Source organism: Apodemus sylvaticus, chromosome 13 (assembly GCF_947179515.1).
Source record: "Apodemus sylvaticus chromosome 13, mApoSyl1.1, whole genome shotgun sequence".
Taxonomy (NCBI): Eukaryota; Metazoa; Chordata; class Mammalia; order Rodentia; family Muridae; genus Apodemus; species Apodemus sylvaticus.
In genome coordinates, this window is record NC_067484.1 from 13,760,903 (window position 1) to 13,780,683 (window position 19,781).

Below are 19,781 nucleotides of genomic sequence, written 5' to 3' on the forward strand. Positions count from 1 at the left end.
TGTCCATGTGTATGTGCATGTCTGTGTATCTGAATGTGTGCTTGTTTGTACATGTGCAAGTATGTGGATGGTTTTAGAGTGTTGGTGTTTATCGTTTGTGTGTATTCTAAGCATGCACAAGTGTGTATATATTTGTGTCATACACAGGGAACAAAAGGACATTCCAGAGGACTTAGCTCCCTACTTACAGATTACAGACTCCCAGATGAGACACTAGACTTAAGAAACCAAAAGTGTTCGTTAATAATTAATTAATTAATTCAGCATTGCTAGGTGAGTAGCAAAAGGAAGAGACGGGAGGCACTGACAGCACAGTTAGACCAGCACAGCCTGCAGGACCCAGGAGATACAGGATGCCCAGCCAATGCACAGCCTCTGACCCAGAACCAGAAATAGGGCACAAGGTCACCGAAACATAGGACAACTGAGGACTCCTGAGGACACAGCCCTCCACCACGACCACCTGGGTCCAGGGCCAGCTGAGCACAGGCTCCACGGGGCACTTGAACCTCACCCACCCAGGGAGCCTGCTCACCTGATGCAGGTTCAGACACAGCCTCCTCACCACTGTCATCCACCGCTTCTTCAGCCAGGCCAGGGGAGTCAGCAATGGCGCAGGCTGAGCCAGGACTGCTTGGTTGGGAAGCCGAATCACCCTCGCTGAGTGAACCGCACCGGGCACGGACCGCCCTGTCCCCTTCAGGATCCCTGTCGCGGCGTGCACGGCGGTGCACGCGGGAGTGGAGCACCATCTGGTGGTAGGTGCGGAAGATCTTGCCGCACTCGAAGCACTCAGAGGACTTGCCCTGGCCGGTGGTGGCTGCAGCCCTGCGGTTGGGGCGCGCAGCTGGCCGGGGCTCAAGGTGGCCAGCGAGCATGGGGTCCCCAGGCACACTGGCCCTCTTCCTCGGGGGAGCCTGGGTAGAAGGAGCATCCTGTTCACGCTTGCGCTTTTCCTGGCTCACCAGTATATACTCACGCTTGTCCTTGTCAAAGGCTACGTCCCCTGCCAGCGCCTCGTCCCAGGCCCCGTACTTGAGGTACTCGGCCGGCTCAGCCACCTTACCCCGGGTGGCTAGCTGCCAGGCCTGATAGCTGTTGACAGGGTCCAACTCGGCCACCCGCCGCCCAGCCTGTCCACTGGGGGACACATCACCAGCCACATATGGTGTCAGGTTCAGGCACTGTAAGAAGAACTGCTTATTGTCCAGGGGGTCCTCCGGGTCCCCCTGCGCAGCCGGGGCTCGGATCCGGCTGGCTTCGACCTTACGGTGTATGGCGTTGTGGGCATTCAAGCTGTCCAGGTTTGTAAACAGGTTCCCGCACTTTGTGCAGACCTCATAGAGGGACAGGCCAGCGACAATGACTTCCTCCTGCACCACATTGTTGATGGTGGCGATGGGATCCAGCTCACTCTTCGGTCTGTTCTTGCTTCCTGCCTTGGGCCCGTGCGCCTTCATATGGTTCTTGAGGAACCAAGGCTCTTTGAATCTCCGGCCGCAGATGTGGCAGCCATGGTCAAAGGAGCCCCGGTGTTTCTTCATGTGTGCCTTGAGGAACCAGGTCTGGCTGAAGGCCTGGCCGCACACCTCGCAGGGGAACTCCCCAGGGCTCAGGTCAGGTTTGCCGTTCTCCACACAGGCCTCGCTGCCGTTGGGCACCTGTGCGGTGATATGGTCCCTCTCAATGTGGCTGAGCAGAGACTCCTCCCGCAGGGTGACATAGCTGCACAGCCTGCACTTAAAGGGCTTGTGGGCCTGGTGCACGTGCAACTCCAAGTCCTTCTTACGCTCAAAGCGGCTCTTACAGAAGGAGCACGGCACCGTGGCCTCCGTGGCGTCCTGGGCGCTGGCTGCACCCTCTACCTCCTTGCGGCTGCTCCTGAGCAGAATCTTGCTGCCGTCCATGGGCACGGCCCCATTCAGCACGCGGTTGCAGGCAGAGGTGCTCTTAGTAGGGCTGGCACAGCCATCCAGGCCCTCAGAGACACGCATCTCACCCAGTTGAGCCTCTCCTGCCTCTGGCTCATGCCCCTGAATCAAAGTCCCTGTCCGGTGGCTGCGAATGTGAATCTTGAGGTTGCCCTTCTGGGAAGCCCTGTGATCGCAGTAGGGACACTTGTAGGGCTTCTCTCCCGTGTGCTTGCGCATGTGCTGTGACAGGGAGCTCTGGAAAGGAAAGCTCTTGCCACAGATGCAACAGCTGTGGCAGGCAGCCTTGTCCCCAGCCACTTCGTGGCTCCTGCCTGCCCGAGGTGGGCTGGGGCCTCTCCTCAGCTCCATCTCAGCCTCTCTGCTGCGGTCCATTAGGACGGTGCGATCCCAGCACAGCCTTGTGTCGTAGGGGCCTGAAGTGTCTTATCTCTCCATTTTTAGAGAGGTTCCTGCTGCCCAGAGGGGAGAGAGGTGCTTGTGATGAGTAGGTGCATATTCTGTGGCGTGGCAGATGCAGCAAGCACCTGTAACAGAGAGAGACAGAGACCCTGTAAGCACAGTATCCACGCAACCGAGTGCACGGTGCCGTCTGTGGTTAATTTCTGCATACTCGAGTCACCATGAAAATCCATCAGTCTGAACTAAAGGAAAAGGACACTCATGGAAACGCAAACAGAGCCATTTTCCCCTTTAAAGGTCAATAATTAAAATTAATACTTCATGCCAAAATAAGTAACTTTTATCTCACCTCCACCAAAAAAGTACAACTTTAAGAAGCCCTACAGAAGCGTGCTCACTGACAGGAGCACTGAGAAAAGGAGGCTTCCACACAAGAGACGGAGGACAGGAGGCGGAGTCTGTCTGGACCCCGAGTCCACCTTCTCTGCGTTTCAGAGGTTAACAGCTGACAGTAGCTAAAGTTTTGGGCTGGTTTCAACACTGGGGAGGCAAGCCCTCTTAGGAATGTACAGGGACACAATGCAGACATTACCCATGTAGCTGAGGCCCTGGAACTAGATCCCCTGGCAGCTGCCCTGTCTAGGCTACATGTAAAGCGTTGGCAACAGAGAAGCCACACACCATGCTTCCACACGCATCTGGCCCGGCCCTCACTTTCCCTTCCGCACAGACTCCTTGTCCATATGTATTCAAAGGGACCAAGCACCACCCACAGCACATCCCGGGTCCTGACTCCGGGAAGCATGCCTTTCACCACAAGGTCCAGTGGTTCCCTTCCTGTTTCACTGTGTCCTCAAGGGTCAGAGGCAAACCTACCCTAACAAAGCCCAAAAGACAGAGCCCGGCCCGAGCCTTGTTGAGTCGACAGAGCGCCAGAGTGCATGACCAGTCCAGCTCCACACCTATCCACCCACCAGAAAACACCAGGCAGGGTCTACCTGGGTCCTACTCACTACATGACGGCCACCCAACCCTGACAGCCTAAAGGCTTATGTACAGTGCAGAGCAAGATATGATACTTGGACAGACGGACGGACGGACGGACGGACGGAGAGAAAGAATGAATTCACATGTGCAGAAGTTTAAAAAACACAAAGAAGCCACACGCCTAGCTTTTCGTTTGGTCTGGCAGTGTGCTCACACCTGTCTTAATCAAACACACAGATCTCTTCCTAAAGAGCCTTAGGTACCAGCTCCCTGTGCGCTACCTCACACTCGGGGATCCCCTGATCCCGTTCACCGCAGTGAGCCGGGAAAGAGGCGGCCAGCCGACAGGGGGCGCACTGCTGCAAACCACTGGGTGTGGCAAGCCTCCTCTGAGCATCCTCTCAGGAACTATGCACTCTGAGGGCTGCAGGACCACAACACTGACCTTGAAACACACATGGAACTGAGGAGAGAACCCAGACCACCCAGGGCTGGCAGGGGCCATGAGATGGACACAAAGCTGCCTGCCACAGAACAGCTGTTGCTTCTGTTGGAAGGGCTTTCCCCTCCAGAGCCTGCTGTCATGGCGCATGCTTGAGCATGCAGAGGAGAAACCCCCTACAGATCTCTAGGAACCTAAATGGACACAGGCAGGCCAGGCTGGACAGCGCCCCCTACAGCTCACTGGCCCCAAAAGTAAAGTAAAACTATAAGCTTCTTGACTGTGTCTCAAGGACAAGCCAATTTAAATACTTTTATCAAGACATTTTATGTGACTGCGTAGTTATTTACAATGATATAATATAAAAGGCAAATGGGTCCTAGGAAGCACCACCTTCTCCCAGACTTTACTTTACTATGCCTGAAAAGGTTCAGTGAGGAACATATATAAAAATATGAATGAAAATTATGTACATGTAACTTTAAAAAAATAGGGTATAAAACCCTGTATATTTAAGGATTTGGGAATGAATTATAGTGATGAATTATGGAGAAGAAAAACACAATCTTGGATGTGAAGGACCCGAAGTAACTTCAGACTCCAGGCTAGTAACATATGTCCATCAATGGTGTCTCATTCCATTCAGCTACCCAAGAGAATTAAAAGCCACACCAAAGCCTCAGACAAGACTTGGAAAATAGCCACAGGCAAGCAGGGACCACAGAGGCAGCCCACGGGGCACCTAGAGTAAAAGGGAACATTTGCAGCATGAAGACCTGCAGGTGCAGGTGCAGGTGTCACCACCAAGACGTGCTCCATAGACAGCTGTTCGGCCGCAGCCAGGTGTAAAGTGTGGAATCCCACCTCTGTGTCTACACTATACAGCTAGCTTTGTCCTCCGCCCCTCCTTATTCTGTACCTCACACCCTTGGTACATCCCTACCTGTTGAGGATTTAAGGAAATAATGAAGGGACGGTCCCTTGTAAAGCCAACAGATGCTACAGTGCTACCTAGGCCAGGGTGACTGAGCAGCCAGAGCTGTAGAAGCAAGAGGAGGGGGGACCCAAAGTGCAGCGTTCTGCTGGTGTGAGGGCAGCAGGCTCATGTGACACATCTGTGGGTCTTATATAATATATACCAATTTTTTCCAAGGCTGAAACTCAGAATTAGACAACCAGGGCTCTGATGATTTGTTTTGGCCATTTGGAATTTTAAAACAGATTACCAATGAGCTTCGGTTCTGTGCTTAAGTTTCTCTGGAGGTGCAAAGAATACTTTTTAGGAAGTGCTATGTATAATTTCTAAATAGTGTATTTTATTTCATAAAAGCTGGATAATCAGTCTTAAAAATAAGGCAAAATAAAATATTAATGCATCTTAGTTAAAAGCATATGATAGGGATGAACAGAATACAAAGAAGGAGAAAACATAGAAAGGAAAACATAGCTGAACTGAGAGATAATTTCATAGACACAGCACGAGCCCAGCCCAGGATGGACAGCATCAAGGTGTCACACACAGGTGGTGTCACACACAGCTTCCTCTGACCTGTGCCATCTGGATGATGACTCTCCCTGGACCTGACCATTAGGATGTAACACCCCAGACGGAGGGCTCTTCTGTTTCCAGGTCACCAGCAGACTCAGCCAGGTGCAGTGACTGCCCAGACATCACACTCCATAGACTGGCGACATACCATAGACTGGCAACATACCAAGCCCACATCCTTTCGATAAGGAACCCTACACCCCACAGGAGAGACACGTCACTACCCACTCACACTCACACTGAGCACTGACCACAGATAGACCTTGTGTTACTGTAAGGCTGGGAGTAATAAGCACCCCAAAATTAAATCTAGCTGCTCGTGGGAAAGCAATACATTACAACTGGCCAGTTACAGAACAATGTGAGACACTGAGTCTCCCAGCACCCCAAGACTGATCATGTCCGTCCCAAGTGTCCACCTAGAGTAACCAGGAGAAGAGGCTGAGCCCAGCACTCAACTCCTAGGTGAGCAGAGCATTCTGGGAAAGGCAGGAAGTGAGCAAGGGAAGGTGAGCAGAGGGTGCTCCAGGGGTAAAGGTGGAGCACACCCCAAGCCCCAGTTACAACTAGCATGCTGGCCGTGCGCCAGCCAGATCAGAGGTGCTTCCAGATGGAGTGATGCTCCACCCCCACCACAGGAACTGCCAAGCTCCCATGAGGGAACTCCATCTGGGCTCTGAGCATCAGGGCCATCCCATGACCCTTTTCTCAATCTCAGGTATAGTAGCTAACTCTGAACCCCACCACCAACCAAAAACTGTCCCAGAGTATGGTGCATCGTTATCTAGGAAGCCACCTCCAGGCATGGCACAGGACCCAGTCGCCCCCACCCCAGGATGCAGTGCCACCGTCTCCATGGAGATGTCCAGCCTTCACAGGCCTCTCCAGCTCTAACTTACCATGAGCTCAGAACACCTTAACTCAGTCTACAAGGAAGAACCTGATCCCTGATATGCCTCTGTCCTGCACCCCTGTACCCTGCAGCTAGTCCCTGAATACCTCCAGGACTCACGCTCCCAGGAGTGAAACTCTCCTACCTACCGCCCCCAGTACAGCCTTCCTGAAACGCATCAGCCACTGACAGAGATGAACGGCAGTGCTTGACAACAGGGTGTGACAGACATCAGACCATCTGGACTAACACCCAGGTCTGCCATTCACTCAGATCAATGTAGGACCCTAGAAGCATAGCTCCACCCCTCCCTCCCTCGCCTGTTTCTCCACTTCAAGCTGCTGTAGTGGTAACACTATGAGCCCTGCACTGCTTCTCTGAGTTGGATTCAAACGCACAAGAGCTGCACCGCTCAGCACAAATGCGCAGCACCTCAGAGATGCTCAGGGTGCGACTTCCAGTAGTGAAGAGGATGTGAACCAAGTGGCCCGAGACACCCGCTCACTGACTTCAGTGGTATGTGGCTCCATGAACTCAAAGGGACAAAGAGCAGATTGGGACAGTCCTGAGATACAGCTATGACCACTGCACTTCAGAGCCTTTTAACTTGCCCTTGACCAGGTTACTCAGCACAGTTAAAAAGCCCTCACCCAGGGCCATGCACACCCACAATACAGTCAGCACGTTCAACATTCGGACACGGTAAGGCCCCTTTACTTTGGACTACTCGTCAAGTGGCTCTTGAGGAGTGCTGCTGGGTCATTCGTACTTCTAGGCCAAATGCGTGATGAACTGCTTCGAGGTGCCCTAAGACTCTGCTGGGTCGGGTAAGCGTGTGCCCTGTTATTCCTCCTGTTTGCATAGAACTGGGAATTTATCACAAAGACACTACGCGAACTTCACATGCCACTCCAGTGAGAAGCACACAGGAAAGCAGAGACACTCCTGGAACCTGCACCACTCCCAGCCCTATAGTGACCCCTACTCCCCATCATCCTCCTCACAAGCTCGGGGAAGCTGAGACTCTGCAATACAGTTTGGAAATTAACTTTCCCTAACTCTCAACACTTAGGGTCTGGTCAAATAAACAGTGGTTCTCGGTTTGGAGGAGGGGGTGCTCTAAGGTCTAAGAAGACCCCCTCCTGCACCCCTAGACACAAAGCCCTCCCCACACAGAGGAGCAGAACAAGGAAGTGAGGCTCACCAGGAGCCCCTGAAGGTTCCCTGACATCTGAAACAATACTTTTCTGACTAGCTGGCTGCAGCCTTGTCCTGGTTTGTGTGCACATTGTGACATGAACCCTGACAGACAGTCCAGCTGAGGCCCCGCCTGCCTGTGAACCCTGACAAACAGTCCAGCTGAGGCCCCGCCTGCCTGTGAACCCTGACAGTCCAGCTGAGGCCCCGCCTGCCTGTGGGACCAATACAGAGCAGAGGCTGCATGGTTCCCCTGTTGTCCCCAAAACTAGCAAAGTGACACTATTTGTCAGAATGTCACCCTGACAAAGGAATGAGCTCTGATACCCACTCATTTCCTGAGCCACTCTGCTCTGATGTTTGTCTGAACCCGAGCTGGAGGAGGAGAACAAAGGCCTGAAGGAGGAAACCCAGGGAACCCCAACCTATCTGCTGGGGGCGGGGCAGCTGGGCCTCCCTCTGACCTACTGAGAGGTCAGGGAGGGAACCAGGAATCCATCTGACCTGCTGGGGGAGAGACAGAGCCACACTGCATCTGCTGGCGTGGAAGTAAAGGCAGAGTTTGCTGCCTTCAAAGCTCCGTCTAGCCCAGGAGTTGCTCAGTCCGACTCACTGCCTGCTCTCGCTGCCCCAAGACCGGGTGACTTGTCTGTGTCTATGCTGTTTTGAAGCCTCTTCCAGAGAAAAACTGTTTGTCAAGGAGCCTGGTCCCTGCCAGGGTTAACAGAAGCCTTCTGTGAGAATGTGGCTATGCGTTCCCTCCTCTGTGAACAGAGCGAAGGGACCAGGGCATGGCCTACTGGGGGTGAAGAGGCCCGGAGAACCAGAGCATCAGTTTGTAACGCAGCTCAAGCCAGAAAGCAGGCCAGAGAGCAGCAAGCCTGTCTAGAGGCAGAAGCAGAGGCCCTGGGACACGCGCCACTCAGAAGCAGGGAGCTCTGCTCAGCATGTCATCGGGCAGTCCCAGGAACTCCAGGAACTGGAGTGGGTGCAGGGCCCAGCACACCCCACAGGACATGTGGGAGCTGCCGGTCTGAACTGCAGGACACTGTGAGCTTGTTCTGGTGGAGACAATGAAAGGGCCCGCAAGTCACACTGCAGAGTTATGAGCCATGAATTAAAATACATCATTAACATCCTGGGCAAGCCTATCTGACTTCTGTAGACAAAACACATATTATCTCAACAAATGGGGGATGGCCTAACAACAATGAAGAGGCCCTCTCCTCACAAGCCATTCTGCACAGGATGAACAATTGTGGCTCAGTCTCCCCCAGACTAGGGTCCCTTGGAGGTCCATGAAGGGATGTATTCACTGCTGTGGAGTGTGCAGGCCACGGGGCCGGGCCTGTGGGCTCCTGTATCCTCAGACCATCAAGAACCATTATGAACAGGAGTCCTTCCCACTCCAATAGCAAGACCTGAATGAATGCAGGCACTGCTTTCCTGAGAACCCTCCTCCACTCAGGACCAGGACACAGCCACAGCCAACTGCAGAAGGGCAGCAGCGCCCTGGGCAACCCTGATTGGAGGCCTCAGAGAAAAGGAGGTGGGTGTTTCTGAAAGTGGGCTCACCGCGCTTCCCTTGGAAGGGGAGGCAGAGGGATGAGAAGGCAGAATCCAGTCGTCTTAAACAAGACCTCGCTTCCGAGCAAGCCCCACGGAAATTAAAGCAAGTACCATCACATCAGCACCCAGACACAGGAAGCATCCGCACGACTTTCTAGGAAACTGGTCGGTCTTTCCAGCAAGACCTTTCTTTCCGCACCTCCGACTGGGCAGTGGACACCACATGCAATCACAGGAAAACACTCGAGGTCTAAATGGGACTCTATCTTCCAAAGAAAATAAAGTCTGAACAAGAGGATGGGGTGGGCGGGGCAAGAAAGCTCTGTGCCATTTCCCTTAATCTGAAAACCTGGTCTCGGCCCAGAAACCGAGGGTTACACTCAGAGACGCTCAAGAGTGAATGAAGGTGGGAGCTTTCTTCCCTAGCTATCAACATGACCTACTGGGACAGCAGACTTTTACCCAATACAGGGCTGGGGTTTTGAATCTACTTTCAAGAGCGTCCATTGTGTATACCTTCCTGTCTATCCCTGCTCTGAGAATCCCAGTTGTTCACTAGTGAGTTGTTGTTCACTCTTTACTGTTTTCTGAGTCTTCTATCAGTGACTTGTCACCAGGAAAGTAAACATCACAAAGCTAACACACAATCAGGCCAGGAGGCGCCAGGCTCCGTGAGGCTCTCCAGAGAAGCACATTGTGTCTGCCCCTCCCAGGCCATACAGAGAGGTGCTAGGCTTTGGCAGTAGACCCAGATTCCTGAAGCAGGTGCCAGCAACATGATCTTTTAAAGGTTTCCAGGAAGAGCCCCACTTCCAGGCTCAGAGAAACTACCCCCCAAATTTGGGCAGCCAGGATGGAGTCTGCTGTTGCAAAGGACTGTTCAACAGCACCCCTAAGCTGCCTGGGCTCCCCTGCTAGGGTGACACCAGTCAGTAGCTCAGATGCTGACATCCTCCACCATTTCCATGAAGACCAAGATGGCAAATAGCTCGGAAATGCAGAAAACTGAAGGGGGCGTGACACCAGAAAGAAAACGAAAATTCATAAATCTCTATTTTCAAAACCTATGTTGCATCAGGAAGCTGTCACTGAACTTCAGGAAGAGTCCAGGTTAAGTGGCCAAGGCTCGGGAGCCTGACTCACAACAGAACCCTCCCACTCAGCATGCAAAGGAAATATGTTTTCAAATTGACAGCATTGAAAACAACCAGCCTCAGAGAAAAGCACCTTTCCTATCAGTCCTGTTTTTTCAAAGAACTACGTCACTCACTCACCCCAGCACTGCCCTAGTTCCAGCCTCTCTCTCACCTGACATCCATCCCTCTCTGCGTGAAAAACACAAGCTGCTGTGGCTGATGCCGTCCATCAGGCTGGCGTTCTCGTGGTCCTCTGCCTTTTTGTGAAATAGCATCCAAGTCACCAGCACTTTACTGAGAGGCCGGCTGGAGCACAGAGCAGATAACTGTGCGCAGCAAGCGGTGGGCTTCCTGCTGCCCTCACCTAGGAGGCAGGCCCGTGCATGCGCGACAGCCCCGCGTCCCTTCATCACCCATCTCTCATAAGAGAAATAAACCCCCGAGTAATCAATTTACTGAAACCTCAGTAATAACTTACACATCTGATGCAAACAATGCTCTGAATTGAGGGCATTTGTAGAAGACGCAAAAAAGCACATTTTACCAGGTCTGATTTTTTTTTTTTTTTTTGCCATTATACAAACAGTAACCAATATACCCTGAAGTCACAAAGGACTGATCTCTCAAAACACTTAACTATACACATATTGCAAATACTACACTAATTTAAATTTTCCAGGTTGCTAGCTGCCAAGAGTGGTGATGACATGACCCAGTTTATCACTAATGCACACAGCCCTCCGCAGAGCAGCCAGAGCCCACAAGGAGGAGACCCATCAGAGAATGTTTACAAAGATTGATTCCCAAGAACATGATGTCACATTTTGTGGGATACGCCTTCAGATGTGTTCCCGGCACGCTGCAGCAAGTTCTAGCTGTGAGGATGAAAGCCCACCTGGACCTTCCTTGTTACGAACCAGCACACTGACCGCACCTCTCTGTATGGCTTTGCTCTGTTCTCCAGCCACTAAATTTAATGTGAGGTTGTACGCAGAATGGTTTGCAAAAATAAGAGTGAGCTCGTGGAAGGAATCTACCCACCTACAGCTTCTTGGTAAATTAAGATTAAAACCATGTCTGTTAGTTCCCAGGTGCTGAGCTCTGCCCTGCAATCATTAAATGGTACATTTGCATATGACTCAGCAGGACCTGACTCTGGAAGGTCAGATCCTGTGTCTTACCAGTGCTCATGCCAATCACACAAGCTGCTTGTGAGCATTTCCCAAGAATCCAAAGACTATGTTGCCCTAGCCACATGACTGTATGAGGACAGTTCCTTTCCTCAGATAAGGTCAGAACTGTTGTGAGTATATGTCATTTAATGGTGCATGCATCTCCTGTATGATGTTATTTACTGGTGCACACATCTACTCTATGATGTCATTTAATGGTTCAAACATCTACTACATTATGCCATTTAATGGTGCACACATCTCCTGTATGATGGCATTTAATGGTGCACACATCTAACTATGATGTCATTTAATGGTGCACACATCTCCTGTATGATGTCATTTAATGGTGCACACATCTGCTGCATGATATCATTTAATGGTGCACACATTTACTGCATGATGTCATTTAATGGTGCACACATCTGCTGCATGATGTCATTTAATGGTGCACACATCTACTGTGTGATGTCATTTATTGGTGCACACATCTACTCTATGATGTCATTTAATAATGGTGCACACATCTGTATGATGTCACTTATTGGTGCACACATCTACTGTGTGATGTCATTTAATGGCACCCACATCTACTGCATGATGTCATTTAATGGTGCACACATCTACTGACACCACCATTCCCCTTACTCTTTTCTTTTGCCTGCCCCACCCTCTGTACACAGGAACCCATGCAGCCCCGATTCCTCTTCTCTAATCTATCCAATACAAATGTTGTGAGCAGATGTGCAAGGTGCTGCTAGGATACAGGCAAAGCATCCAGGCTTAAACACATGCATCCCGCATCCAGCAAAGTGGGACCTGAAGGGTGGGGCTACCCAGCCTCTGACACATTCAACAAGCAGCTGAGAGGAAAGGACATGGGGGCTGAGGGTCTGGGAGGTCATACCTGTTCACAGTCATGATTCTGCGTGGTTCATGAATATTACTTACAAGAGTATTTTATGAAAGCAAACATACACCCTTAACTGCTAACAGAGGACGTCACCCGAGCTCACCACTGAATAAGGCCACTTGTCTATGAGAGAGATGACGCATGGCTGTGGGTGTGTGGGTGTGTAAGTCAGAGGCTCATCTCTGTAGATGACGGGCACTGAAAACTAAAAGAGCCCAGCTCCCAGTGTAACTATCTGTATGAGCTGTCACACATGATTCTGTAATAAGAGGAAGCACCAAGAGAAGCATCGCCTTTGCCCGGACACTCTCAACCCTGCCTGGGCTCCTGGATAAATGTGCAGGGACCGTCTCAAGGAAGATGAGCCACTCCGATCTGTAATGAGACGCCACGAACACAGACCATATATAGGTGGCTCAACAGGAATGCTTCCCGCTGAGTATTCCACCAGTGCCTTTTCAGAATCCTACCAGCACTGAGGATAGAATTTAAACTGTCACCTCACATCTGTACATGAGCCAAGCTAGACACACCCGACTCACTGTATCAGTCTGGGAATATGAGCTCAGTCTCTAACATGAGAGCTCTCTCAGCCACTCCTGCCCAAACATTCAGAAAAACTGGTTTTCGCTTCCTGTTTTATTTCCTGCTGGGTTTATTTTGTTTTGCAAAAATCACTTTGCTGCACTAAGCCTGAATCCATTAGAGAGTGCTGCGGGCTTGGTCCTGTTTACCATAGGGAAAGGCACAGAACGGGAAGCCACAGGTCTCCGGCTCATGGATTAGCATGACAGAACACCAGAGAGTGCAGCCTATAAGTGTAAACACACACAGTAGACAAAAGATCTGCAAGAACTTCCAGGTGAGCCGGCATGTCCTGCGTATATACATCACGGAGAGGAGAACATGGTTCTGGTGTACAGGAATCCCCTTCTACAACGTCTTGACAGGAAACTGCACTCCTCACTCTCTCCTCACTCACTGGACATTTCCACCACAGGCATGCAAAGCACACACTCACATGCTCAGCTTAGTTTCCTAAATCAGTGCTCAGATCTCTTAAGGGAAAATGTGCAAAGAGAGACCGTGTCTTTCAAACCAGAACTAAGGGATAAAGACATGGCTTACCACGCAAGGATGAGGATGAACCTGAGTTCAGACCCTCAGTATCCCTGTGAAGAAAGCTAAGCTTGGCAGTTGCATCTATAGTCCCAGTGGGCAGACAGAGACAGGAGGATGACGATCTTGCTGAACACAGAGCCTGGTCAGACTAGTGAATTCCAGCGTTACAACAGACCTGTTTCCAAAAAGCAAGATAAAGAACATCTGAGGAAGACATAAAAATTAGCCTCTGGCCTTTACATGGGCTCACTCACATATGTGCACGCACACACACACATGCACAGAGAGAAACAGAGAGACAGAGACAGAGACAGGGGTGGGGGCTGCGTGGAACCAGTTTCACTGCAACCTGCCCCTTATTTGGCCTTGTGCATGGAAAAGTACTGAACAGTCAACTTCAACCTAAGGATGCCCTTCCCCAAGACACAATCCAAAGTTGGTATCTAAAGAGGGTGTCACCATACTTCAAACTGGCTTCCCAGGGACACACTGGGAAGCCACCAGTCCCCTCACCACCTTGTTGGTCCTCACTGCGTCTGTAGCACAAACACTCTCAAGTGCATAGGCTAAATGTGTAAGGGTCACCTCCCTCACAACATAAGTACCACTAGCAGCTGCTCTTGCTGAAGTACCAAGTCCTTAGAGAAAAGCCTGAAAAGAGACCTTTCAAAGAGCAAGCAGTCTGAGCCAGAGACACTCATGCTGTCTTTCTCTGGTGCTGCTGAAGGGCAAGTTGCTTCTTGTGTGGGTCTCACAAGAATGTGACATAGACAACCAAAGGATGTCTATGAGAACTGCATCCCCAGAATAACGCAGAAGGGAAGCAGGGCCTAGCACCAAAGAGAACAGAGACTTAAACCCCATCAACAGCCCGTCAAAGCAGTATTGTGAAGAAAGACTGCGAACAGGAACTGTGTACACATGCTCCTGCCAGTGGACAGACATGCGAAGCCACGAAACGTGTTGTGGGCACCTATAGCATGTGCATTTTAAGTGTGCACATGTCACATGTTGGTGTGTGAGTACAACCTAAGCATGTCACACAGAGGTGAAAAGACTTTCATTCCTACAAGTGGATCTGATCAGCAGCTACTGTGGGCTCTGCACAATGCTGATGCGTCCTAATACCCCCTCCAGCTGCTGCCTCTGGTCCCGTTTCTGTCCCTCAGTAGATAGCTCCGAATGTGCTCCGGCTTCACCTCTGGACAGTAGCTACACTGTTGTCCTGAGCATCGCTCTGCTCTTCCCCAGGGTCCAAACTTCCCTGCGAGCAGTGTTTCCCCTCCCAGAGAGAGGTCCAGGCCACCGAGAGGGAGCGGGAAGGAGGCCTCCCCTGTAGCCAGTGCAGTCCTGCTGTTGCTCAACCCCATGTGTGGATTCTTAGCAAGCACGGTCAGTGTGCACACACTTGAGACTCTGATAGGTAAAACTTTCTCACAATCCAGCAGAACAAACATGTCCAGAGCAGACTCCCTCCTGCTGTACTGAGGAGCCTGCTGCTGAAGGGGCCAGCAGCCATGCCTTCTCGGTACCCACTGCAAAGAGCTGCAGCCCTCTGAGGAGCCTCCACACGCACACGAGAGAGCATGGGAAGCAGAATGGCGTGCAGGGATTTTTCTTGAACAGCAATGGTTCCCACTATGATTCTGAATGCTCCAGGGGCCAGCTGCAGTCCTGAGACAGACATTATGACAGTGGTCAACCTGCCAATAACACACAGCAGCACCAGGTAGAGAGGTCAGCCACTGGAAGGAGGGATGAGCTGTTAGCATCCATGAGGCGGGTCTAGTCTGCAGAGGACCTTACTGAAATCCTGCAGGAGGTTCTCACTGTCCACACGCCATCCCCATGTCCGAATCTCACATTCCACCACTGCTGATGGAATGGTGTAAGACGAGAACACACTCGCACACAAATGAACACTCTCTACAACAACACCCTGTACTGAGCTTTCAACTTGAGTTGACCCAACCATTCGCGTATCTATAGAACCCAGCAAGAGGCTAACGTACAAGTTTCCAGAAGCGAAACTGCACCTTACTGCTGTCACCAACTGTGCCCAGGACTCAACACGCAACACAAGGTGCATGTCTGCCGGGGTCTGAGTCTAGTTTAGATGACAATATTCAGAGTAGACAGTCTGGAAGTGTCCCTCAGGGCTGTGTCCCGTACACCTCAACACTCCACTCCTCTCCCAGCATCTCCCAAGTTCCATTCTCTGCACAGAGCCTGCTCGGGTGTCCTGAGTGGGACCTGGGCCCCACGAACGGATGTGATCTGAATATATATCACCAGCACTCGAGTACTGGTCATCAACCAAGCAAGCTATGGCCTTGCGGCTTGCACGCCCCAGACTCACAGCAGAAGCAGGAAACCATGGGTCAGCTGGCACGTGGGCTCACCTGTCAATCAGGACAGAGCTGCAGGTACCTGACAGGCTACCTTCTCCTGAGTCCTCCCTCATCTGGGTGAGCCCTGGGGCTTGTGAAAGGAGAGTAGGCAGTTATCTAATATTACCGAGGGCTAAGGGTGTGAGATCGATGTGGCTGAGGACCACTGACAGGAGCCCACACTCCAGAACCCATGCTGCGTCACTGTCGAATCCTTCCTGAGCGACAGGGGGATGCCCCGCCTTTAAAGGAAGTAATGGGCTGATCCAAGGCACATTAAACAAGGCTCTTCAAACCTTCACTGCAAATGCTCCAGGGACTCTATGACCAAGGCAACCAGGAGTTTGTCTGGAGCAGCATAATCGCCATTAGAAGCACCATCTTTTCATGTAACCAGGGATCATGACAGTTTCCCCTCGTCACACAGTACCAAAGACACTTCAGAGTCTCTAGTGTGTGAGAGAGCCACCAGGAGGACTGCACACAACTATTCAAATGTCCAGCTTATCGAGGCCTGTGACAGAGAGGGGGGTGTGGGGGAGGGGCACAGTGTGTCACCCACAATTTCTTTTCTTGTCATGAACTTATTTGTAGGACAATGAACATTTTACATCAGCAAAACTCAAAAGCACCATGAGAAAAGTGACCCTGAAGCTTACAGGCCTGGTCTGCGTGGGCTCCCAGCCAACGCCAGTCCTCTCTCGCAGCCCACGGCCCAGCAGCACGGGCGCTCGGAGTCCACTGCAGAGCAGACAGAAGCCATCACCTGCAGGTCACAATGAGCTTCAACAGGCATTTCCCCGAGGCTGATGGTGGCTGTGGAGCTCCCCTCCCTGACGGGTACCTGCTCCACACACCCACCCCACCTCAAGGTGCTCACCTCCTCCTCCTCCTCTCATTATGTTAGCCTCTTTACCCAGATTCGGAGGGGCGCACTCCAAGCTAGCTCTTCCGTCTCTTCCCATCCACGCATCACTTGGGTTTAAATTAATTCAGCATCTCCCTTACTGTATTTGTTTTCTAAGTGCTTCTGTCACCAAAGTATCTTGGCTGGTGTACCTCTGGGGTCACACCTACAAAGTTGGGACAGAACCCTGACTCCCCTGTGTGGCTGGTCTAGAGCACACCTCAACCACTGAGGGCCAAGAATAGTAACATCATGTCACCTGTTGTAGCTTTTCAAAACTCAGCCCCCCCCCCCATCCAACCCAGCCACTTGTGACCTTAATGAAGACAACAACATCCAGGGCCTCTGGGAGGGAGCACAGCGGTCACTTCCTCTGGGAGGGAGCACAGCGGTCACTTCCTCCATCACGGCAAAGGACCAAACCCTGTACACCTGTCCTAAAACATTCCTCATGGGGAGACCTGGTACCGGCACACTTGGACCCCGAGACAGGAAGACCCACCAGTCCGCACCCCAAGGCTGGAGGGGGAAGAAGCGCAGACATCAACCCTCAAATGACCTCTCCCACTGTCGCTGCTGCGCAGCCGCGCTCTGCTCCACAGACACAGCTCCCAGGAGGAAGCACTCTCAGTCTGCACCCCACATACTCTGTACCTAAGACTCTGAGCCTTACCAGACAGAGAGTCACATGCAGAGCAGTGCAAACATGGGGAAAAGGCAGCTAATCTGGGCCAGGCCAGGCCAGGCCAGGCCCATTGGGCAAGCTACTGATCAGGTGGGGACTGAGGAAAAAGTGTCTCAAAGAAAACTGTTGTGACTTTAAATGCTGACACACAGGCTCTATCCACTATAGACATTTTCAAGGCACATCAAGCACCCCACATATAGCTGCAGGCTAACCACATAGTGAGGCGCTACCTCATGTCTATATAAGCAGCAAGCACAGGGAACACTGCACAGAGGCTCAAGGCACGGACATGAGCAGCCATGAGGGAGGGCGTCTAACATCCTACCTTGATCTGACACTGCCTATGTGGCTGTATAAGTGCCACCAAAGACATCCATAAAACAGCTGCATGGGCTCTGAGGCTGGGCTCCATTTGCACACCTCATGCCCTTGGCGAACAGGCCCTGCTCTTCCTGAGGGCAGCCATGAAGCAGCATTCACATTTTCAAAGCAAAGCACCAGACACGGCTCTATAGTCTGGATGCATCTCTCTTCGTCACTTAGCAAACACACCCAGCATAGAGTCGCTGTGGACACACGTCCCCAGAGGTGAGCTCGGAAAATGACACAAGCACCATCTTCTCCAGGTACATAATAAAATACATCTAACTTCTTGGTGATAAAATTATATACTGTTTATCTGCATATGTGTTTGTTGAATAAAAAGGCAGGAACCATCAAGACATCCCTTCCTCTGTGGAACCATGAAATGTTTCTCTGCCTGTGGGTTCAAGAGTGGAACTCTCCAAACTGAACAGAATGACCATCTGCGGCAGCTCAAGATGGCCAGGTGTCTAGGCAGTACTACTAGGAGAGCCCACAGCAGATCCCAGAGTCTCAGAGAAGGAAGAAACACCCACTCCTCAATGCCTGGTCATTTCATATATATGCTTTAAAAGTCGTTTTTCTTATTTTGTGGTTTATATATTTTATAAGATCATTCAACACTGGGAAGCCGGGCAGGGCCAAGTGGAACAGGATAACCAGCACTGAGGAGGACGGAGAACCTGTGCTCCAGGCAGCACACAATTACAAGTGTGCGTCATGTCACAGAGGACAACCATGGCCTCCTCACCCCAGATCACCTCCATGGAGACACCAGCCACAAGAACCACACATGAGGCCAGAGCTCATGTCTCCTCATGTTCAGCGCTGGGTCTTTAAACAGCTGTCTCTTGCTCGCAAACAGTCCCCAGCACCTGAAGTTGTGAGTCCAGAACTGACTTCCGATCTAGGACACCCAGCCCAGGTTTTACAGTTGCAGATGGAAGAAGAAACACATAAGGTTTTACTCTTTGGAAGCAGAGTAGTGAACCTCTAGTCTCTCAAGGAAAAGGCCTTTCTAAAACTGCTACCTGGGGCCGCAGAACTGTGTGGCTCTGTAAGTGCCACCAAGTGACCTCCATCCGAAATGCTGCAGTACCAAGAGGCTCCAGACCAGCAGCCGTGCAGAGTGAGGGACTGGGACGGCCGCAGGTGCACCTCAGACTTCCCTTCTAAACCACTCCACGATGGCAGACCAGAGGGGGACTAAACTGAAGCAAAAGCAACCCAGGGTAGGCAGAGCAAGTCCCCATCAGCCTCTCCACCCACCAAGAGTGGACCTGAGAAGCCCTGACTAGAGGGCTTCGCAAGCCTGGGCCAGTTTTCTTTGTAATAAGGACAGAGTGAATAGTGATCACAAGCCAGGGAAGACAAAGGAGAGCCGTGCTGCATGGGACCTGGGGGGGGGGGGGGAACTGTCATACAGGGAGGGTGAGCCCCAAAAGCCAGGCAAGTCTGCAGCCACAGTGCTGGGGGGAAGGTCAGAGATCGTCAGGTGGAGGCTGAGTGAGTGGGGAAGAAAAGCACTGACTCAGCAGGGATCTCTAACTTTACAAATACAGTAAAACCAAAGCGCGCTGTGTTCCATCAGGTACACCAAACCCCAAGAGTGCCCTGTCAGGAAAGATTTTGGGGAAATGTGTGCTTTCCAACACAACTGTCCCCTTACTTAAATTACACATTGGTGAGGAGGTTAAAAACACCAAGATGGGTAAGAGATGAGGCTAGATTATGAATGTTTTCAAAGGAGGAAAGGCCAGGGCCTAGATTTAGAGTCTAAACCAGACCTAGGACCCTCCTTCCTCCCTCTGCACACCACCTGCATCCAAACTCAGACCTGTCAAAATAAACACACTACTTCTGCACCCAGTCAGCCCACACATCACCCTCAAAATAATTACTACCATTCTGCCAGTGTGTGAATATACGAACTGGGACCAGAGAGGCTCAGAGGGGGTCTCTGACAGGATCTGGGGAGCTGAGAGTGGAGCACGTCTCCAGACATGCGGGCTATGCCCTGAGAAAGAGGCTGTGGAAATAAGGGGATGGGGAAGAAAGGAGACTCGGGAGCGGGGGCGAGACTTCAGAATCGAGGGGCTACGAGGATATAATTGGCTAAGA

General features: G+C 51.5%; 1 protein-coding gene across 15 annotated transcripts in view; it reads right to left on the reverse strand.

Annotated features, from left to right (window-relative positions):
* Positions 1-19,781, reverse strand: part of Znf516 (zinc finger protein 516) — a 96,153-nt gene that overhangs the window by 47,844 nt on the left and 28,528 nt on the right. For all 15 annotated transcript variants that reach the window (XM_052201511.1, XM_052201514.1, XM_052201512.1 and 12 more), the window contains one exon: positions 536-2,458. In XM_052201511.1, the coding sequence (XP_052057471.1) occupies positions 536-2,306 (1,771 nt within the window). In that variant the 5' untranslated portion in view covers positions 2,307-2,458. The remainder of the gene's footprint in view (positions 1-535; positions 2,459-19,781) is intronic.